The following is a 24,300-nucleotide window of genomic DNA, read 5'->3' on the forward strand; positions in this document are numbered from 1 at the left end:
TATTTTCAAAACATGAATCCATTTATGATTCACACGCATTTTGGATAACGAATATTTATTATCAGATACAACTCTATGTATGCAATAGCATCAGTACATTTAAATATTTATAAATTAAGTTTTGATTATTATTTTTTTTTTCTAGGTGAAACACTACAATACATTATTTTTATCTGGGGAATATAAATATTCTTTAGTACTGTAGTTTAAAAACTAGCATAATTTGTCAGTATCTTCAGTAATATTACAGATGTGTTTTTCTCTCACTTATAAACATCTTATCACATCCACTGTTATATTTCACTATTGTTTCTTAGTGGGAGTTTAAATTGGTGATCCGGCCTTGATTTGGTGGGTGGTCGAGGAGCTCTGCTGGACTCAATCAAGCTGTGTTCTAACCTCACTACTCTCTTGTCTCTTACCTCCATCTATAAAAGGGAATTTCTGGTGACTTTCCTCCATTTTATTCTGGGGAAGTGTTACGAGATCAATGTTACACAATAAGTTGGATAAACAAAGTGAGTTCAACATATCATGGTACCTGTATTCTATTTCAATAAGGCTGTGTAACTTTATTCGTTGAAACAGAGTACTGTAGAAAATTTTGAAGCTTTGGCAGTATTCTTATTGCAGAAATGAGGTAGAAATGGCAATGTTGTATGCAAAGGTCAACACCCAGATGGACACAGAAGACACCACCTGTGACTCGGATGATGGTTTTGTGGATGCCAAGTCTCATGTAAGTCATCCCCAGCCCGACAAACTGTGAGAGGGTTTTGTTTGTGTTAAGCAGCAAATATAAGATACAGGACAGAACTATACGTACTAGTAAAAGTTGCTACAGAAACCAATGTAAGGAATTCAGTCATGTTTGTTTGTGCCACGTAGGACATATTGACGGCAGTCGAGCCCAATTTGTAAGTAAAACATTTATATTTTTTATTTATTTGTTACTCTGTTTCTTTTACTCAACAGTCACTCATCATAGTTATATATTTACTTCCAGGAGTTTACTGATTTTCATATAACAATATTCAAGAGACTAAAACTGTTTGATCAACACTTCTTTTGGCTAGAGTGAATCTGTCTAGCAGGGGACCAACTTGTGTTAGGTTTACAATGAAAATAAATTAATTGCTTTGATGATCGTTTTATCGAATCACAATCACGCCACAGCCCTGCCCTCTCCCCCTGTATGTTCTGTCAGTCACAATCACAGCCCAGCCCTCTCCCCCTGGATGTTCTGTCATATTTTTAAGGTTTAGAAATTATCTGCTGAAGGTCTGAAGATTTCTGTTTCCAATTAATTCATTTTTATTTTCCCTTTAATTATCAATATATATAGTCCTCCCATTTTCCTCCTTGTGTAAGCTTATGGAGGTCATCCTTTTATTAACACAATAGGAAGCAAGTGACAGTTGCATCTTATAGGTAACATCCACACATATATACAGGTATTACTGTATCCTCTGCGGTAAATAATTTAGCATTAATGTATATGTTTATTTTGCTGATGGATGTAAAGACACCAATAATACCAAAAATATTTTAGGAAATTTGTGCACTTCCCAACCATTTGTGAGTGTGTGAAAATTTGAATCCTGATCAGTGATGTTAAAGAAATGTACGAATGGTCAGACTGTCATACTTCTCTGGTCATCATAACATCCAGGTTTCATTGCTTGAGCATCACTGTAAAATTATGTAAAAATATATATGACAGCATGTATATGAATTAACTTTATGACAATGAAATGCCTTATTCCCCCCCCCCCCAAAAATGAAGTAATTTCAATAACCTGTCTTGGTAAAGATGATTAAGTTGTTTTGTTCAACACAAAGTGAATGAAGATAATTTTGCAAAGATTATTGGGGGAACAAGAGAAGCTTTTACAATTATGGAAAGTAGTGAATCATTTGAAAAGGAGATATAACTCCTGCTAATAATCCACAGCCGACGGATGAGGATGAAGAGGATGGCGAAGAAGACAGCTCAGATGAGATGGATGAGCATCAGGGGTTGTTGCAAGGCACCTTAGGGGTAACTCGCTCGGTCTTGTCTGTCACAGCGTCAACCACATCCAATCTGGTCACCAGTGTGGCCTCTAAACAGTTCTGGAAATCTGCAATAAAGTAAGAAAATGTAAAAGTACATTAAATACTCACTTACCTTAAAATGATTAGTCCACATTGATGCTGAATTAATCATATTTCTCTCCATTGATAGTTTTGATTGCATTAAAATATTTAGAACTGAAATACCATAACAAAAATTATTTCTTCCAGCAGCTAGAGTGAATGAATGACAGCGACTGAGAGAAATCCTATTTTCCTTTGTATTCTAGTAAATAAGGTCTTGTAGGGGTAAAGCATACAATAAAGAGCTGGTGTGCTTGTACTGCACTCAGTTACCACTCTTTCTATGTCTTAAACATCAGTGACCCCAGGCCTCAGAAAAAATATGAAATATCAGGTGAAGATCATCCCAACCCAACTGGTACATGAACGTGTGTGAGGTTATTTAATTTGTTTTCTATTCCATCAGACCCTGGTGTTTTGATACTTTTTGATTGGCTGTAAATATGCTTTTGGGGTTCACAAATCAAAGATTCAAGGTCGTTCTTGGTATAATCAAACTTAAATAAATTTTAGGTTGTTTTGCTTTACTTACACTACAGAAAATTCAGTTAGGAATTTAATATTTGCTATGGTAGTTCTCCTCAAACCTGGCTTCTTCTTGCGACAGTTGGATGCAGCCACTACATGAACTATCATCACAGGGAGAGAATGATCAGCTTGTTGAAGACACCAACGCTGACTTTCAGCAGCAAGGTTGCCATGCTTTTTATGCTGACATTATTCCAAATCACCATATTAGCTCTATTGGTAAGACATTTAGCGCTGTACAGTACACTGTATTGTATTTAATTGTTTTGGAACTTTTCTGAGCTTTGCTATTTTAAGCTGAGTATGTGTTTGTCAATTTACAATTTTCAGAATGCATAAATTATAGCACAGTACAGTATGATGACACAGCTACAAGCTATATTTAAATTGAAATTGCCTCTTACCGATTATTTTAATTATGATGGGTAATTAAGTGGAGAGATGTACAGGCCAGCTGAGGCCACAACTTTGCTCAATAAAAGATATACATTGCATAATATTGTTGCTCTATTCAGAGCACTAAAATCTTTCAACTGCAAAAGGAAAACTCTCACATACAGTACAGTATATGTATCCTTCAAGAAGTCATCACTGAAATGCCAAAATTAATGCTCATGAACAAAGTTGTGTGTTTAGTTAATTAAGTACTTGTAAGTGCACAGCAATACAGTGTCTCAAATGTTTTGAGTGTGTGTGTGTGATATACACATAAGTTTTGGAATTAAATCTGTACAGGTACTGTAAAGTGTTATTCACTGTCATGTTAGTTATTGATACTTGAAGTGAGTTCTTTTACACTTCACAGTTAGTATTTTGATTCTCTCAAGACAAACTTATAGTACAATAATCAATACAGTATTTTACATGTGCCTAAACTGCATAACGTGTCACCAGCGTTCAATTTCCCTGGACTGACCTGACTTGACACAAGGAGAGTAACTGCATTATTCCCTTGACCATAATTTATGGTCCCGACTTAATGAGACAGCACCTGTCAGCCACGTTCTTCAATCCTTGAAACCTGGACTATGAGCTTTATGGGACCCAATTGACCCCATGACCTGTATGTGGACCCATGTTGGGGAACCACTGGTGTAGATAGTCAGAACTGGAGGAACCTACTTTACTATATAATACTTAAAAGTACTTTAATTTTATTTGCTTGAATATTCTTAAATTGTTAATCTATCTATAGATTCAGTTATCATATCCTCCTAAAGGATTTATTCCATATAGGTTGAACCTTTTTCAAGTCTGTCTGAAAACTCATTGTTAATGGTCCTTACCATATATCAATATTGTTTGTTTTGTTAGGTGCCAGCTACAAGAGCTATGCTCTGCCCTCCATTAGCAACCCAGCTCTGGAGTTTTCTCTGGCACTGCTGCGCATTGCACTTATTGAGGAGACTCTCACCCAGGGCAACACAATCAAGACAAATAAAACAGGTATGGCAGCTTATTACCTCTCATAATTTCCACTGAGACATATCATTTCAGGTTGAGTACAATAAAAAAGAGTTAATGCTTACACAATAAGCTGAATATACTGTATATGCCAGGACCACCCTTGGTATGGGACCATAATACATGTAGAGTACCTCTGTGGTGTCTGGATTGTACTAAGAGAACACAATGTCTTCAATAGATTCCCTTGTGCTATCATCATGTACACTTTGTCCAGTGTTGTAGAAGTGGAAGCCATTGTCTCAGGAGAGAAAGTTAAACAGTTGTGTGTCCTGTGTTCAAGGGAATTTTCTTTTGAGTGAGGGAGTGAGTTCACCACATATATCCCAGAGTTTTAAGACAATGTGTGTTGTTTCCAGTAACTCTTCAGCTGACCAAATGAAACCAAGTCTTATTTTAATAATTATACTTTATCGATACTGTAGTACACACCTTTCTTATTATTCAGTTAGTTTAATGTATACTGTAGTAGTCCATGTAAGAACTTGCTTTTTTTTAGGCCAGTGGAATGATAAGATTTGTTGGTGTACCATTAAATAAATTGTATAGTTTTTACATTACACTGGCTCTCAAGACACACTGCAATTCATCATACATCTTTTGCATGCAGGAGAAAGAACTCTTATTAAGATCGATAAGATTTACGATAGATAAGAGTTTCATAACCAGATAAGATCTTCATTACCAAATAAATTATTGTTCAGCTGGATATCCTTCTAACTCATCATCATTATCATTGTTTTATGGTAATTTCCCATGCTTGTGTAACAGTGGTGGCAGAGGTTGCACGACAAGTACTACGAGAAGACTTGCCTCTTGGTCTCTTTCTGTTGTTGATGTTGCAACAACCTGAGGATGCCAGAGCTGTGTTGTCAAGTTTGCCACGTACTGATGTCTCCCTGCAGGTAAAAGTAACAGTTTCTTAAGTCAGTTCACAAACTTATGGAGGTACAGTATACATCTGTCTGCTTTATATTTTATTAACCATTTCCCATACATCAAGATGTTAATATATGGGGAATATTTTCATGTATTCATTAGTTTATGTCATACTCACATTTGATTATAAAGGAAACCAGTAGTAATGAGTAATCTGTTTAAATACAGTATACAATTTATTTGGTGGCCGTTTGTCTTCAGTACAGGGTGATTGAAACAGTAATCTCTCTGTAAGCCGGAATCTTTGATCCCCGGAACTCCCCAATAGCCGATTGTTTTTTAAGTGTTCCAGAAATTTTGGGAAAAATCTCCATTCTGGAGCAAACATTTTTTCAAATGTTCAAACACTATTAATAAAGTAAATAAAACAGTAATAATATATATATAACACTACATTGCAAAGTGAGCTGATAATATTAAGATGATATTGGGAAAGTATAATATTTACATTGGTAAATGAAGTAAAAACTCACATTGGAAAAATAAAAGACAAATTCTTGGAACTGATATATGAGGACCTTCTTCAGCCAACTAACAGAACAAAGCAAGGGAGAGAGATATAGAACAAAAAATCAGGTCACATGACCTGTCTCCTGAGTTAAGATAAGCTTGGGATTAGGGATAATCTTCTTGATGACAATATTCAGGATCAGGTCAGTGGACCCCCATTTTTCAGGAACGCATCCCAATCGTTAAACGTACGTACGTACGTGCGTGTGCGTGCGTGTGCGTGCGTGTGCGTGCATGTCAAAAATATAACTTGCAGGATTGAAACTTCTAATGAAATATTTTATTTACAATACCACTGTACTGTCACAACCTATAGTAAAAATACATAAGCAAAGAGTCAAAATTCATCAAGAAAATGCAGCAGACCTTACTACTGTAGTACAATAATATTTCACATAACAATAATTATTTTTATTTGCAGATGACCCAGTATTATTACGCGCTACAAATATACACAAGTTTGCATCCATGGACTGAGCCAAGTATTGCTCCGGTCTTTCTTCATGATCCATCACAAATTATTGCTCATGTGTCCGTTACTATTGATGCCTTAAATATATCAGAACTAAATGGAGAAGTGAAGCAGTTTGTAGAATTATTCACGAGCACAGAAGAGCTTGTGGCAGATTATGTCCAGGGCCAGGCACTCCAACGTCTTGGTGCTGGGGTTGACATTGACAGATTTTTAACAGATGCCAGCTATAAAGAGGATACTGTACTGGGCCTTGCTATGACACTGGACAGTGAAGTTTTTGATTTAGCTCTAACATTGGCTAAGAAGTATGGGGTATCACTGTGGCAGGTGCACATGACTCACCTCCAGTACCTCTTTGATTCCGATATCACAACTGCACAACTTAAACAACATATAATTGAAAAGAAGTTAAATCAGACCCTTAGTGAGAAGCCAAAGGAGTTTATATTATGCATGGAACAAAATGTCTTACTTACAGTAAATGGTTGTGATCATGAACGCCTTCTTCAGTACTACTTGCTGGTTGAGCAGTGTGGTGGTAGAGAATCAGAAAGTCTGATGGCCACGTCTCACATACGACTCTTGAAAAAACTCAAAGGCTCAGCTGAAGGTCTTAATTATAAACTCCTTTTAAAGCCAAATTCTGATGTCTTAGCCATCCTTCGTCCAGTCCTGACTGCTGAAAATGTCAACAACCTTGCCAAAGTTGCCAAAAATGTACCATGTAAGGAAGGAGCTGGTATTGAACCTAGTACAGTTTATTGTGCATGGGCACAAAAGTATTTCTTTGACAGTCCATCTGACAAGAAACCAAAGACTTCCAGTGATTGGATTCACAGGTAAGATTTTAATTATTTACTGTATTAATATGGTACATGGGTGTTTGCTTTAGTAATAAACTTTATGTAATAAGTAAAACCAGGTATGAGGTATTTAACTGTTGTAAAAATGGAAATTTAAGGAGATAACTCACTTTGGGGATAATTTCAGTAATTAGTACATACACTAGTGTAGTGCTTCCACAGGTAAATTATTTTATATAATGTCACCTTCAGATATGAATCATGTGGAGACTACATACAGAAAATGAACCCTTCTGATGTAGTCAAATTTGTGAACCAACTTGTACTGTCTGATGTGGGCTCTCAGAAGGTTCCATTAGAGGCTAGGATAGGGTTCACCCGCAGGGCTGTCAAGTTCTGTCGGCAGCAGCAAAGCAAGCAGAAGGTAAGTAAATACAGTCATTGTTACTGGTTTGAAAGTTATATAATGAAAATTATAAAATTTAGATCAAGGTGTAGGGAGTACTGTAGTTCTCTCTTGTTAGAGTTGGTGGTAGATAATTAATTAAGGAGATGAGAACTAAAGTTGTACTGTACTTACAAAAAATGAATAATGGTTAACTCTCTCATGCATCCAATAGGTTTTTAAGTTTCTGTGACCACAACAAAAGTCATATGGGACCACTCAAGTGAGGTCTGGTATTTTTCATTCTGCAGTCGATTTATCCCTAATAATTTTTTTTTGAAGGGGGGGGGCATGATTTATACATCACTGGCTTCATTATTGTTTTGACTTTAACATAAGAAGAAAAAGAAGACGAGAATAAGATACTGTAATATTTTTTCACTCCAAATACTGTTTAGAAAAAAGTATTTGTGTTCCTAGCATCGTATCTCGGATATTTTCTCGCTAACCTATCAAGGTATTATCATGGTGATAAAGATGGAATTTTATGAGCTTTCCAACAATGTATTTAGACTTTTAATATGACTAATTGTGGGGTGGATGGGAGAGAAGATAAAAGGATAAATGTGACCTATCAGAATTGGCTGACTGGAGGATACTGATGGATAGCAGAACTGAAACCCATGCTTTGGTACTTTCTGGAAGTTCCCTCGCATGATCATGCAGTCATCTATGACACAAAAATTCTTACAATTACAGTATCTTGAAAACTTCTTAGAAATTTTTAAAAGTTTAATGACGCGGTTCATGTCACTGATGCAGATAGTTCTTCCTAGAGGCATAGATACTGAGAGTTTGACCAACCAGGCGCCATGTTGTTACTCAGTGGGTGGAAAGTCTTCTCAGGTTATCTCTCACATAATGATTGCATTTATAATCCAAAGGTAAACATGTATGCCAATTTTCCGGAATGAACATTATTATCACCCTCTGCAGCATCAATGAAAGCTTCTTCATCAGCTGAGTATCAACATGGTGCCCTCAAGTCACCGAGTTGACCAAATTCCCTTTAGTGCTACCCAGTGATTTGACATTATTTACTTCATGTTACGCGAGAGAGTTTAGAAGATAATAGGAGATAATTTATTTTTTTATCTACGTCAAATATATTTATATATTAGCCTTTAATTTTAAAATGGGATGATATAAACATATAAAACTGTAGTTATGACCAGGGGTGTGCTGGTAATTTTATTAGTAACTGGTTCTGATTAATGTCGAGATTCAGATGGTGGTGTAAATTGGTGATTGCCACTGATGACATAACCACATTACCTTAGAATAAACTATAGTAATTTTTCTTAAAAAAAAAAGAAGAGATTTTGCACCTACTACTGCTTGAGACACTATCTTCATTTTGATTACAGTAAACTGTATGAAATAAATACTGACTGTCTCAACAGAGCAGTACAAGTTCACTGCACAATAACATGATCAGTTCGACCTTGAGCTCAACACTGGTGACACGTAGTACTATCTGGATGACTACTGTCCAAGGCAGGTTTGCTAAACCAAACAAGACACTAGATTTTAATCATTAAAATATGCAAGTTCATTTAATGGGATTTGGTTAACCAGTCCCAGTCAGGTGGGTTGGGAAGATATAGGCAGTGATCGAATCAGGCTTCTTGAACGAATTGTTCTAGAATGTTTTGCAGAAACTTCCTCTAGAAACTACTTGCGGGAAAGAAAAATGCTGTATTTCAGTGGCTTTATTTAAAATGTAAGGTTCTTGTCGAACAAAAATAAAACTGTGTTGGCTTTGTGTCCAATTGATTCTTTGATACGTCAGTATAAACTTGCTCTAATTTGTGTAACATTTACTGTAGTAGTTAATAGTAAATAAAATAAGGTCTTTTTGCACTATTTCAAGATAAATTTCTTTTGACTGCTAAATATTTGCAATCAAAGTTTAACAAACGGTTCAGGCGAACGGGATCAAACCTGCCCCAGCACACCCCTGGTTATGACTTATATTTTTCTTTCTCACATAGAAATTAGAGACTTTTAATTCTAAAAAAAATTATGTTACATAAAAGTTAATTCTGATGTTATAATATCATTAGTTTACTGAGGAGGAGGAAGGTTGGATGGTGAGTGGTGCATGAGTCCAGCAATGTGTCTTACTGCATTTCACTATTTATCCTTGTTTGTATAGATTTTTTCCTTTTTTATATAATGTACACTACTGTACTCTTTTGTTATACCAATTATATAGTCTGTGTAGGGTAATGATCAGTTGCTATCTGTCTGTCTGTGAAATTTGTAGTTTCTTTATAAGTTTTGTTGTTAACCTTGTCTTGCCATCAAGCCTAGTAAGGAGTCACCCTCAGGTCTACACAGAAACCTCTTGATATTAGAGCATAAAAAATGATAGCATGGTGGAATAAATTAAGCATCCTAGTACTCACCCACAAACATAACTACAGGTATTTAAATTGTATAATATAAAGAGTTTTAACATTCCAGACTATCACTTTCATTGTATGCTATTTATTGCTATTTATTTCATAATATGTTGGCAACAACTTTACCTCAAATTTAATGACTTTTCAAAACATTATAAGATAGAATAAGGAAGCACATGACTGTTACCTACTTTTAATATGTTTGTATCTGTTTCTTGCTTTTATGTGTGTGACTCTTACCTGCTTTTATGTGTGACTGTTACCTGCTTACAAGAGAAGATTCAGCTAATTACCTTTCTTTTAAGGAAAGTCACAGGAGCACTGCAAAAATTTTGACTTGTTTGTGGTGTTTTTACCTGTGACATCCTTTTCTGTGATTTTTTCTTATCCTGTGACTTCTTTTCCTGTGATCTTTACCGAGAATCATGTGATGGCTATGATGTACTGTACAGTACTTGTTATTATTAAGATAACTATTAAGAGACACACAAGGAAGCTCTCTGTTTAAAAACTATCCAGATTTTGTGATGATTTAAGTTGTTCATCTTACAATACAGTATCCCAGGTTAGGTACTCATTGTGTCTTGTTATCACTCGCATATACCAACTAGGATAATATTTTACTTATTATTGTAGAGTTATACTTAGCCTCGGAATATTTTTGTTATCATCATACATGCAGTAACTATAAAACATGTTTTAATAATTATGTAATATAATATTTTGTACTGTACTGTTAAGGTATTTTTTGTGCTTAAATACTAATTTCCCATGATCTCTCAAAAAGTAACAAAGAACAGACCAACCTCCCAAACAGTTAGTAAGTTGATAAGTTGAGAAATGATTATTGTAATTAAAATTAAAATTAACTTATAGTTCTCAATATTCTTGATTATTTAATTTACAGTTATGGCAAGTTTGACCTGGTGTTCATCAGATAGAAAACAAGACCTTATATTCAGACCAATATAAATTGAAAGTTTTTGAAAATATTTGTCATCAAGGCTTTGATTCCAAGCACAAATTTTATTGATGTACAGAGTAGGTCTTAATTTTGCAATTCAAGCCATTTCTAAGTTTATGTATAGGCTGAAGTTAATTCCAGCAAGAGAACAGGTATCTCACTAGCGTGCCTACAGTGAATATCGGTACTCTGTACTTCATTCTTCTCAACTGACAGTTAGCTGATGATGGTCGTGGGTGGCAGGAGGCGTCAGGGACAATTGAGCGGTGGGGAACACATTTGGACCTTCTGCGCTCTAGTACATTCCAGAACCTGCAAAAGAGTAAAGACAAACAGCTCAGGAGCTATGCCACAAGGGTAAGTTCTTTTAATGATGAGTTACTTAAGAATTATGGTAGTAAGGTGAGTGCTCCTAGTTTATGGATCATTTGGAATTTAATCTTTGGTATTTACTATATTCTTTATCTTCTTTCTTTATCATCTTTGCCACTGATCGCCCTGTTAGCCACCTGGGTAGTTGGTCACATCTCTGTTACGCACTATTCACAAGTACTGGGCATGTATAGTACTGGCTCCAGAATGTATCTGTACCTGCACCAGTGTTGGTCAAGTCTGGTCTTGAATGAGCTCACACTTGGAGCCATCACAACACTCTCTGACAGAAGGTTCCAAGAGTTTACAGTTTCCACTCTGAAAAAGTTTACCCTGGCAATTTTCTGAACTCGTGGCTTCTTCAACCTTGAGCTGTGACCCCGAGTGAGTGGGTACTGATTAATGGCCTGTGAGATGTTTATAAATTTCAATTAAGTCACCCCTTGCCTGCCTATAGTATAAGTAGGGCAACTGCAGACACTAATCTTTCTGGGTAACTGAGGTGACAGTCTTTATCTAGCATATTTCAAGGACCAGATGGGGTGACAGTATTGTACTCCAAACAGGGAAGCACCTCACTCTTGAAGAGCATTATGAGGGACAGACAGTCTAGGTATCTGAATGACTTTTTTTATAAGACCTACCAACTTAATTGCTTAATTCATCTTCTCACAATGTCCCGAGAACTTCAGTTCTTCATCAACGTACACACCTACAGAAGGTACTTTTCACATTCAGTCTCTGTTAATACTGTTTCTTCATCCTGTTGGGACATGTGATATGCCTCCTTACTGTTGGTATGCCCTAAGTGCATCCTCTTACACTTCACAATATTGAATCTTAGCCAATCCTTCGATCACTCTTGAAGCTGACACAGAACTTCACAGTCCGTTTGTTTCTTAACATCTCTGAATAACTTTGCATCATTTGCAAACATTTGTATGGAGGATTGCATAGCTTTTGGCATTTAATTTATGAAACAAAAAACAAACATCAATGGGCCCTGTACACTGCCGTACCACACACACTGCTTGTGGCCGTGAAGAAAGTCTCTGATCCACGCTAGGACACTTCCCTGAATCCCGTACTCTTCCAGTTTAATTCTCAGCCTTTCATGGGGTACGCTGTTGAAAGCCTTGGCAAAGTCCAGATATATATATTGTCAATATTGCCACCATGTTCCAGAATCTGAGTCCAAACATCTAGCATCTTGAATAATTGCACCAAGCAGGAGCATCCCAGCATAAAGCCATGTTGGCAGTCCTTTACAAAGTTGTTTCATAGTAGATGTTACATCTTGGCATCTCGTATAATGCTCTCTAGAACTTTACACACTACAGTCAGTTCTGCTATAACGCGATAGTTGTGTTCTTGTAAAACATCGTGTTATAGAAATTCGCGTAATAGAAATAACAGGGCTTATGGAGAAAATAGGGTTAGGTGCAGATTACTACTCGAAATCGAAAAAATTTATTAGTTAGCCTAACACAAAGGATAGCACAATCTAAATGAATGTTACATTCATATCTAATAATGAAATCATACAGTAAATGTAACACTTTACCTTGATAAAATATGAATATAACTTGATGGGGGAGAAGGGTGATTTTGAGGTAGATAACATCGAGCTTCTCTTCAAGGGTTATAGCCTTTCTTTTACGATCATCACTGGGAATGCAATCACCAGAACGTTTCTTGGAGATATTCTTCTTTACCATATTCACAGTTAATACCACAAAATTGGAGAAATAGTAAGCAAAAATCGCGTTACAGCAAACAAGTGTTCGCGTTATACAAATATCGTTCCTCTATTCATAAATCGCGTAAGAGCCAATTCGCGTTGTCAAAACACGCGTTATAGCAGAACTCACTGTATGCTGGTCAGGCTCACTGGCCTATTATTATTCGTGGACTAACATAAGCCAGTTTCCAGTCACTGGGGACCTTTTGCTCATCCAGACATCTACAGAACAGGATCGTAAGGGGGTCAGCAAGCTCATTGTACAATTTTCTTAGCACTCTGGGATGCACCATGTCAGGGCAAGGGCTCTTATGAACCTTAGCTTTGACAGTTTGTTTCTTATACACTTTTTTGAGAACACATTATACATCGGTGATGTGTTGAACTGTCTTTAATTAAATACAGAAGATTGCTCACATCATCTTTTGTGAATGCTAGGAAAGGAATTTGTTTAATGCCTCTGCTTTGTCTTAATCTCAGTCTGTGTAACTACCATCTTCAAACCTTAGATCCAATACGCCCACACGTGTTTTTAATTTTGATTTTGCATAATAATAGAAAGATTTTGGGTTTGACTTTACCTCATTTCCACTCTACCTCTGGAACTGTTTTACAGCCCTTCTGCACTATGGCATTGCTTGGTTTCTAGATTTGACATACATTCTCTTGTCCTGCTCATCATTTGTCATTACCTATCTCTTGAACTTCTGAGATTTTTTCTTAACTTTGTACATGGTTCATGTGTAATGGTCTCCTTGTATTCCTGGAGCCCATGCGCTTGGTCTTGGGTATATACATTATAACCTCAGATATCCGGCATTTAATCATCCAGAACTCTGAAGCCACCTGCATTTTTTTGGTGGGGTCAATTTGCAAAATGTAATATGTAATCACAAATAACAAAATTAAGAAAATTGGTTTGAATTTAGTGTCACTTTGCCCATGGTTCCATTTCTGGCCACTAGAGGCACTGTGCGCATCCTTCATGTTGTCCAAACACACTGGGCGCCGCCATTATAGTTCCGCTTACTTGAATGTTTGTGCTGGTGTAACCGCTATCATCGCCTCATCCATCCAGCATGCCAAGACAGGCATGTTCTTGAAATTGAGATGCGTATTTATAAGAGCATCCAGAAAAAAAACGATTATCCGGCACACTCAATTCCCTATGCATTCAAGATATCTGAGGTCTCACTGTTCATTCTTGTTTCACATGAGTCATGCCAATAAATTTCCCTCATCCCATCATAATCACCTGTGTAATATTTGAACCTTGGACAGCTCTTGTCATGAGAGAAGTAACAGTTAAATCTGAAGAACAATGTTGTGGTGACTGGTGCCAAATGTTCCAATTTGGCCACTATACCCCCAGTCTTACCAAGTAAAGAGAATGGAGGAAGTATAAATTTACATATTATCGGATAAACTAAACCTGTGTTAATTAACCCCTAAGCTAGTATCTATACAGCTAAATTTCATGATGAATGCAAACAAGTCTGACATTTTATTAGACAAAGTAGTATTAGTGAGACTGTCGAGATGTATATACTGTATGTAAATGGAACATAAAAGGGAAAGTTAGGGTAGTAGATCAAAAGATATAGAGAACATGAAAGAAAAACCTTAATACAGTATTTTTTATTTTATTTTATTTTTTTATTATTTATACAGTTTGCCCAGACTGGCAGCAGTGAGTCTCTGCTGCGTGAACTGTCATGTTCGGTGCTACTGGAGGGGTCAAGTATGGCGATGCTGCGGGAGGTGCTGAGTGTGTACCCAGATGACTCCACCACCACACCTGAAGATGTCATAATGGACACCCTCAGGCTCCTCTTGTCTCACTGGAAGGGTCATGATACACAGGTGTGTTGTACCTTTTGTTTTGTCAGTCCATATATCACTAGTACAACTACCTCATTTTTTTTTATGTACATTAGACTTTATTATGATTAATTATGTTGTTCCCAGGACTGAAATGAAGAAGTTACAGTGCACTAAGAGAGTTTGTTAATGGAAACTTAAAACTTGTGTTCATTACTGGAACTTTGAGAGCTAATAGCTTTGGATTCTCTTCTCTCAATGAAGGCATTGGATTTTGTCTCGGTCCTCCATTGTTTTTTTTTTTTCTACCTTCAGGTTAATGTGATAACAGAAGGTTGTGACCCACTGAAAATTTTAGACCACGTCCTCAGTCAAGTGCATGACTACTTAGAGGATGGTGGAGAACTATTAGCAGAGGAGGAGGTACTTGAAGAAATACGCAGCTTGTGTGAGGATTCTTCTGTGCTTCTTAATACCAAGGTTAAGGTGCTGACTGTGGCAGAAAAGGTGAGATAATGTTGAAGTAAAGCATGACAATTTGATATCAAGGGTTCAGTCATAGTTTAGTTCTTTTTGTATTGTACACCTTAGCAATGATACAAAAAAAATTATGCTGTAACAGTACCATATTATTTCTGATTTGCTTTTTGCCTGTTCCTAGCATTTATCTCTAAATGAAGAAGATCTGCAACTGGTGCGAGTTATGCGTACCGGAGGAGTGGTGGCCGGTGCCTGGCTGGAGGACCTAAATCTGACAGTGGAACAAGAACAGCTGGCTTCCAGTGACACAAGGGGTGCTCTTCTAACCACACTCATAACCCACACTACTTCCATACAACAAGCACAAGCTCTGGTAGAACTACTCAAACTTTGGCCACCATTCAGTCCAGAGGTACAGTATATGGATAATTTCCTTGTGTTTGTACAGTAAAAGTAGGACATAATTTGTCATAAGAAAACATGTCCGCCATAAGCCAAAATTTCAAGGGAACAAGGCGGACATACTTCGTGATCCATCCACACTGGTAAATAAAGGGACAAACGTCACACGCTCAGTCATAAATTAGCATAGCCCGCGATAGCATCACTTAGGCTCTCTCTCTCTCTCCATAGATTATGTTTTATTGCCATATAGTCATGCTGAACTTTATTTTGAAACTTATTTGACATTGCTAGTAATGTGATTATGTTGTAGGCTGATGTAGCATACATATATTTGCATTATTTTTTAAAAATTAGACAATAACCATGGCCCCTAAGAAAGTGTTTGGTGTCAGTTAGGGTGGTGAGAAGGTTAAGCCTAAAACCTTATCAGTGAACTAAAAGTTAAAGGTGATTTAAAAGCTAGAAAAAGGTGCTGCTCCCTCGCAATTATGTGCTTAATACGGAATTTCAAAGCACTCAGATTCAGAGTGACTGCAAGCCTCTTGCGGTAAGAGGCATGTCCAGCTGAATCTGCCTTCCATTTTGGGGGGATAAATGTACAGTAACTTGTGTACATTATATTTTTTTAATTAATTTTTATCAAAAAAACATTTATTTCTTTCATTTATTAATCAGAATTGGTACAGATATCCCTCACTATATGACGAATGGGTCAGGATCCTTGAAAACCATTTGTTAATTGAATATTCACATGGTGAATAAAATAATATATGGGAAAAATTCGGTTCGGTTTACCAGTGACAAGAAAATTCCTATATTATATCTAAAAATTCAATTTGTACTACATTACCTTAAGGGACCATTAATTATTTTTAAGCAAAAATAGCTTTCATATACAGTAGAACCCTGGTTATCCAGAGTTCAGGTAACCGGCAGATTCAACTAACTGGCACCAAAATTTATTAATTAATTATAAAAATTTCTCCAAAATCAGCTACAATTGTAGTTTCAGTGTTGATGAGCTGCCATATTTATTTCTATGATAAACAATAAATTTGATACAATACATAGCATATCATAAAATACTTAAACAATCCTCTGGGCAGCATGACACAGTTAAGCTAGGCAGTCATTCAGCTGACTCACAAATGTGTGACTGCCACACCGCACTGTGTATATGTTGTGACGCCACAGTTATAGCCAACCGCCTCCACATACAGACACACCCATGCTCTTCATTTTTCTAATTTTATAGTTTTATATTATACTCTTTATTTCTAAGCCACATCAGAGTATTGTAATGACTTTTCCACAACTTTTATACAGTACAGTAGAAGTCCAAAAATCCGGACTGCTTGGGGATTGGGTCGATCCGGATTTTCGGATTTTCCGGATTCTCAGGCAGTACTTTTAAAATTCAAATTTAAGGAGGAATAAAGAAGAGATGAACAGGTACATTTTGATAGTTTATTCATTAGCAAATATAGCATGCTTCATTTATCAAAACGAGCAGTTTTAAAGAAAAAGCTGTGAATTCTAGAATTTTATTCTTTGCCTTTTTTATATCATAAATTGTAGACTTTCCAATGTCATATGTTTCCATTAGAACAGTATTGCTCACACCACGTTCTAGTTTCTTAATTATTTCAAGTTTGTCACTCAATTTCAACGTGTTCTTCTTTCTCTTCTCTTCACACAACGAAGTTTATCTACTTTAGGAGCCATTGTTATGGGCTTGTACAGTACTCTGTAAATGGAAAGAGTAGGACTCAAAATTACATACCCGGTACGTTGTCACAGTTTGATTGCTCTTTTTAAAGTGGCGACTGTGTGGTTGCTTGTTGTCACTGTGCAGCTGTGGTGCTCACGCATGCGCACATACACACAAAAGCCAGGTAAATTTAAAAAAAAAATTGAGTTTTTGAAAAGTCCGGATTCTCGGGTGGTCCTGATTTCTGGCATCCGGATTTTTGGACTTTAACTGTAGTTTCATTACAAGTAACAATATACGAGGTGGCTGGACTGGCGAGTCAGCAACATAGTTAAATCCCGCCGCCTCATACGCATTCAGTTACCACACATATACAGTACACCCATGTTCTACATTTTTCTTATTTTTATTTTATTTTATATTTTCTGTATTTCTAAGCCACATCATTTATATAGAGTGGAATAAAAGCTAAAGACGTCCATTTTTTCTGAGACATGAATTTGCATTGTAAGATTTGTTGGGATCTAAGAGTGAGGTTCAACTAACCAGACAATCTCTTTATCTAGCACCTCTCAATCTCTGTAGGTGCTGAATTATGGGTGCTACTGTAGTAAGAAAGAGGTGTAAGAATAGAATATTCTTAAAAGCAAATATTCTTAGAGCTAATGTTCGTATAGCAAAGGGTACTTGTTTAATAGTGTAGAGTTAAAATATTTATTGTTCCTAGTACAGTACAGGAATTTTCATCAGTAATGGTGATGGAGTCCCTCAGAATAATGTAACTACATGTGGCAGCTGCACACACTTCCTCCATCATAGCAGGAAAAGCCATAAAAGGTCATTTAGGTACATTTCTCACTAGAAAGAGACTTTAAGTGTATTTTCAGAAATATTTTGGAAAATCCTTTGAAATGCTCTTCATTTATTTGTTGATATAAACATATTATCTTTGCAATTTGGTCCTCATGTCAGAAATATGTGGATGTGCTGTCAAATCCTTGGCTTGCTGTATTTAACAAGATTTTGGAGATGAGTGAAGACAAGCCATTAGGTGGACTGGATATCATTTGGGAGGCATCTCAGGAGGCATTTCATCTTGACCAGGTCAGTGAGCTGTCATTATTTTTCAGGTGTAACACAACTATTAAGAAGTGGTCGAGGGTGTTTTAATTAGCATCTAATTGTAGTTTGACTGTTTGAAGTGCTCCTGACATAATGCCATTCTGTTTCAGTTAATGTATGTATGATAGCTATGTGGTGCTTGAAGATACTTTTTTATGAAGGTTAAACAATAAAATACTCACACCTCTAAAGTCTGTACTGTTGAAGATATATATTCTTGTCCTGCTTCACATTCTGAATATAATTTTCACAAAATTTATTTTTTTTCATATTCAAATATAACTACATTAAAATTTATGCATTTCTCATCTTTTAGTTGCCTGGTAAAAATCACATTGTGTTGGTGAAGAAACTGCAAATTCTAGGACGGGTGGCTGTTAAGTGTAGTTCTAAGGTGGCGCTGCTTTCTGATGATGCAGCAGTTCATGCAGCTGTGATAGAGAATATGGAATCTATTAAAGAGGTAAGTGAGCTACAGGGTACCTACATATAACCATCAACCTGACTGAATGGGACACAAAGCCACTCTAGACAGTAATACAGTTCACTTCCAAACAACAATACTTGTATACAGTACGTAGTCCATAATTTTGTACATGTGGTCTTCACTCCCTTACGTTTATTCTCTACCTTCTCTCAATTTATTTATTTACTTCACCCCCACCAAAAATTGCCTTTAATCATTCCTTTTTACCATGATTTTTCCCATGACTATTTACGATACTCTGATTAAAATATCTCTGTGATTTGCTTTCGATTGTCTGCACTAGACTGAATAGCAGTATCAGTTATTTATTGGTGTAGAATATATTTGAATTGTATGAAATATTTGAATTACTGTTTTGTTGTACAGTAATTTTATATTGATTGCTTCATTTATAATTTATAAAAGTTTTAAGCATTCATTGTTGCATTCCAGGTGAAGGAATCTGACTATGATGGAGACTTACTTTCCGGGGTGATCTCACGTGAGTTGGTGCCTGTGTTGCTGCCCACACCACTGTATGGACCACTTGTTGCTCACTTGGTATGTTCTAACTTTCTATTGTAAACATTCATTCTTCTTCGTAAAAACTGTTTCCCCATATAATGATGTTTAAAGAATTCTGTTTCCTCTCACCATCAAATGGTATTTCACTTTGTAATTCTCTTGCCATAAGTACCAACCCATTTATTTTGTCAGCATTAATTCTTTGGCTTTTATTTTTTGAACACATGAAAATTCCCTTTCAATTTTAAGGAGTTTCTTTGCTGTACATAAACAGAATGCCATCCACATGCAGATTTATTATTAATACATTTTATTTAAGTTATCAGATGTCCTCTTACTATAAAATTATCTAATTTTACTGGAGAAGTTTTCTTCCATCATGTGTGAGGTCAATAGGAAGGTCACAATAGAATACTTATTAGACTTACAGTAATAACACATATATAGTTTTAATAAGGTACGTAACAATTTTGTTGGTTTTATTTGCTATTTCATATCTTTACTTTTTCTTTTTTCTTTTACAAAAAACTAGATGGAGGCTGGGGATAAGACTTTGTTGAAATCTGCAGTACACCAGTTGGAGAATGCAGGTCACCATCAGGAGGCAGCCAGCTTAGCATTTATTCAGACATCAATTCCAAAGGCTCTTCAGTGTGTGACATCAGTACTAAAGACCTACAAAAAGTGGCTTTAAACCATCTTCATATTTAGCTGTGAAGTTACCAACAGAGTTCCTAATGTTTTATATTAAATTGGTTCATGCATAAAAAAAAAGAAAGACAATAAGCAGTGGTCAGAAAATCCTTACACCTCCAAAACTAGAAGCCACAGTAATTTTAAACAATTTCTCGAATTTAGGGTTACAAAATATGTCTTAAGCCTGAGTCTGGGGTCACTTGGTTCTGTTACTATATCATGGTGGAGAGGCATACTGTAGTGTTGTTCTATTCCCTAGCTCTATTGCCACTAATTTCTAAGTGATCTTTTACACATTTTATGCAATATTTATGCTTTGAAGAGTGCGATAACTGATAGTTTCTCTGTGCTTCAACTTATCTATTGTTTTCTTACTTTCTCTTCTGTACTGTGCAAGATTTTCATAAGATGCAACACAGTTTGTTGGCACCGCCATGCTGCTGGTTTTCTTTACACCACTTAAATGAAAGGTGGTCATCATTATTCTTCCACATTAGCTTCAAGTAAAAGTGGGTCCTATAGTCCTGTAGATACAACACACTATACACTAGGCTGAACCTTTTTGAAAATACAAGTACAGGTTGCTCTCATTTATATCCACTTCAAAAGAACTAGATTTGCATGTACTTTATGGGGTTTACTTTTTACCGCCAAATTTTGTTTATCCTGGCTAAAGTTCACACACATTCAGTTGCAAATCCTTGCCAACTCCCTCTCTCACAGCCTCACTGCTCCCAACCTAAGATGCCTGTAACACTCACTGGGCTAAAAATCACACCATTTGTTTGAGTAATACTTTATGGAGGGTTTGCTGTACTGCTGAAGCTTTAATTTACTTTTAACATTAAAATATGAAATACTGTACAGCTCAGTAACTTACCCAGCTACCTTCAGTGATCATAGGTTTATATCTTCTATAGTACATTTGTAAAAAAATATTAATGTCTTTGTTCATTCCATACTTAGTAGAAAAACATATTCACCCAAATAATTATACAGGTATGGAACCATTTATCTGGCGTCCCGGTATCTGGAACGCTCCAAAAACGGCCTATGTTCTGAAACAAATTATGTAAATCTTTAGGCCTGGCACTCCAAATTCCTTAAAAAAAAAAACACATTTCGCAATCCCCAGGTCCCAAGCATTCCGGATAAATGGTCCCATACTTGCATATTATGGTAACTCCTTCAACACCATATTCTTAGATTGTATTAATTTGTTCAATGTCAACCAACCAACCAGAAATTACATTAAATATACAGTATGTAAGAATTTGTTTATGTTCATCAGATACACACATGCACAGCCTCACCACTCTGCTTATATACTGCACATGTTGTTATTGTATTGTATAGTATATATTAATATTTCTGTGCAATACAAACCCATCAGATATTAAGTTATTTAGATACCTACATTATTTGGTAACCCAGTCATTTTGTTTGTCCTAGTGACATGTGTATAGAAATGGTACAAGCAACTGACCTTGGTCAAAGTGTGGGGTTTGAGGATCTGGAAGGTGATGTGGTAGATCTGCTCAACCATCATGTGAAGACATTGACTCTAGAAGATTTGGTAGAGATGACATGGCTGGAGGAAGAGAAGGTAGCTGAGCAGAACAAAATTACTTAACAGGACTAGCTGATGATGAAGAGACTGGCATATTACTTTGTACTCATTTACCAAGTAATCCAGGAAGGGATTGATATGGATCTTAACCTTGAGAGAAGTTTTCAGATTGGAAGTGTTTCTGCATACAGGAAGGTGTATTGAGAAGCTGTCTACAGGAAAACAGGCAACCTTAACACAGTTTTTCAAGACTTCTTTTTCAACCTCCATTGGTACTAAGTCTCCATTATCCTTGCCATCACACACTCACTCTTAGCCCACCAGGGCAGCTGTCATCTCCAATCCTCATATCGTTACCACTACCTTATGATCACCCTTACAATTATACACCTCTCTTTCTTCACAGACCATGTAGTTCACAACACTCAGCTAATATTAGCCTCTCAGGCAGAAAACAACAGAAAGTATTGATGAGTAGAGTATACTCCTCTCTAAAACCCTTTCAATTAATTTTTTACTACTGTACTGTATTTAGTTATTGAAATGCTATTAGTGTATACATGAAAACTTAATACAGTTCAGGACATAGCCAGAAAGTGAACTTTGGCTGTGGCTGTGAATGTAACCCCCAATTTACTATAGAAACTTATTCTCATTTGTACAGTTTTTGCATACAGTATATACCAATAAGAAAATAAATTAATCTAAATCAAACTGTTGAGTTACATAGCTTATATAGTGTCTCGGTCAAAAGCTCCCAGGGAAAACTACGAACTTCCTGGGACCGAGAGATGAACTTTTGTTGACTTTACCATTTGATAAATTTCAGTTACAAAAATGAAGTTAATTTTTTAGGATAATATATTTTGTTACTGTCAATGTATAAGAGAATTATCCCCAGATGAGCAGTGTTGGATTCACTTATGATAGATTGCTTATTTCTCTGTGTAAATGAGTGTTGACCCCCTATGCTTGATGGATACCTCAGACAAATGCAGAAGTGTTCACTAAAGTATAATTGTGTTATTGTTGGTATTTTCACCACTAGAGGATGTTGAGATGGCCAAGTACCGGGTAGTTGACACCTTGGGAGAAAAATTTTCAAATATCAACCTGTTTTGAATCTAGTAAATGGAAAAAGGTGTAAGAGTAGAAAGGAGTGGGAGAATTTGAATGTTTTTAGTTGGGATATAGTCTTCTGGCTTCCTGTGTGGTCAAGTTAGCCTCCATGAGCAAATGAAGGATATTAGATTTAATATTAACAAACCGTAATTACTTGTTTACCGTATATCAGTAACTCACAAACATAAGATAATATTTAATTCATACTGTATCACAGTAGGTGCTACTTTAGCATTTGGTCTACAAAGATATCATTAGTTTAACCCAACCCAACCCAATCCAACCATCCTAACCTAACCTAAATATCTTGAAGACTGCACGCTATAGTAACACTAAAAAGTGTGGATAATAGCATAATGCCAAGGTACTGTACAGTACAACTATTTTTTAGGAAAGTTAACTTTCACCAAAAATTTACTAAAAGAAAATACTGTACAGTATATTAGTTACATGTTACCCACAAAAGTCCTGTTGCCTCTCTTGCCATTCCACGAACACTGAGATTCAAAGTCATGACCCCAAAGCAGTAGATATGATGCATTATTCTGTCCATAAATGCTTTAGTTTCACGAGTCTGAATCTTGAGGTTCATGGTTTAAGGGGAGAGGTGACAGGATTTTTGTGAAAGAGATGTAGCAGGGATACTAAAGGTCTTCAGATATAATTTGTAGAAGTTGGAGAATGTTATTAGAAGGATGGAGCAGTGAAAGAACTATATTTCTTGTAATGCACTGTACTGTAAACGTATGAGAGAAAGGAACATTTTGGTAGATTATTTGGTGAAGAAGCAGCTTTCACTTTGTCATATACAGTACAGTTTTTAAAGTACATTTCATATTAAGACATTTCACTTGAAGCAAAAAACATACTATAAGTTGTCCTCATGTTTGTGTAGACCTGTTATGAAATTTTTATCTCGGTTAAGTTCATTGTAGAATATTCTTTTTCTTGAGGTGTATTATGTTTTCAACTTACACCTTCTCATGCATGAATAGAAAAGCAGTTCAAGTATTTCAACAGTTTTATTAGAACCTACACCATATTATGTTGATCAGTGAAGAGTAAACTCCTCTGGCCATCATAGGTGACATACCATAGTTGAAGATTCAATCATTGTGATATGGTATATGAAATTAAACCCAATTTGAGAAATAAAATGATCATCTTAATAATTTCTCACTTTTTAGACTACAGTAGATGTTTTTTTTTTTCAGGGGAATTGTTAAGTAGTTTAAGATTTTAAATGGTAAATGTAGTTCAGTACTGTACTGTACTTTAACACTTGGGATATACCGGTATATATATGGCTTATTTTTATTTAATCATGACGCATTTAAATTAATTGTTTTATTTCCCTTACAAGGGTGGGAAACTTATCGAGTGAATGACTGGAGTGAGAGAGTACATTATATGTGTGAGTGGATGTCCTGTTGTAGGGGTCTACTGATATGGCAAGTTGTATGTGTGTAAGGATGCACAGGAGTCATTCAGTTGTAGCGGGAGGAGGAGCCACCCTCCGGGTCTTAGTGACGCGCCATCCTCCTCCTCTCCACTACCCACCACACACTTGCTCCACCTCTGCCCATCAGTGAGT

The 24,300-nt window shown here is 36.2% G+C and overlaps 1 protein-coding gene across 1 annotated transcript in view; it reads left to right on the forward strand.

The window, feature by feature from the left end:
• Nucleotides 1-24,044, forward strand: part of LOC121874821 (neuroblastoma-amplified sequence-like) — a 157,081-nt gene extending 133,037 nt beyond the window's left edge. The window contains exons 26-41 of the mRNA XM_042379106.1: nt 634-739; nt 1,955-2,133; nt 2,747-2,886; nt 3,982-4,113; nt 4,903-5,036; nt 6,002-6,894; nt 7,111-7,282; nt 9,370-9,396; nt 10,892-11,032; nt 14,460-14,651; nt 14,925-15,116; nt 15,271-15,501; nt 18,178-18,309; nt 18,644-18,790; nt 19,247-19,354; nt 19,851-24,044. Of these exons, the coding sequence (XP_042235040.1) occupies nt 634-739; nt 1,955-2,133; nt 2,747-2,886; nt 3,982-4,113; nt 4,903-5,036; nt 6,002-6,894; nt 7,111-7,282; nt 9,370-9,396; nt 10,892-11,032; nt 14,460-14,651; nt 14,925-15,116; nt 15,271-15,501; nt 18,178-18,309; nt 18,644-18,790; nt 19,247-19,354; nt 19,851-20,012 (3,088 nt within the window). The 3' untranslated portion in view covers nt 20,013-24,044. The remainder of the gene's footprint in view (nt 1-633; nt 740-1,954; nt 2,134-2,746; nt 2,887-3,981; nt 4,114-4,902; nt 5,037-6,001; nt 6,895-7,110; nt 7,283-9,369; nt 9,397-10,891; nt 11,033-14,459; nt 14,652-14,924; nt 15,117-15,270; nt 15,502-18,177; nt 18,310-18,643; nt 18,791-19,246; nt 19,355-19,850) is intronic.
• The last annotated feature ends 256 nt before the right edge of the window (nt 24,045-24,300 follow it).

The sequence above is a fragment of the Homarus americanus genome, unplaced genomic scaffold (genome assembly GCF_018991925.1).
Source record: "Homarus americanus isolate GMGI-L3 unplaced genomic scaffold, GMGI_Hamer_2.0 scaffold56009, whole genome shotgun sequence".
In the NCBI taxonomy this organism is placed as follows: Eukaryota; Metazoa; Arthropoda; class Malacostraca; order Decapoda; family Nephropidae; genus Homarus; species Homarus americanus.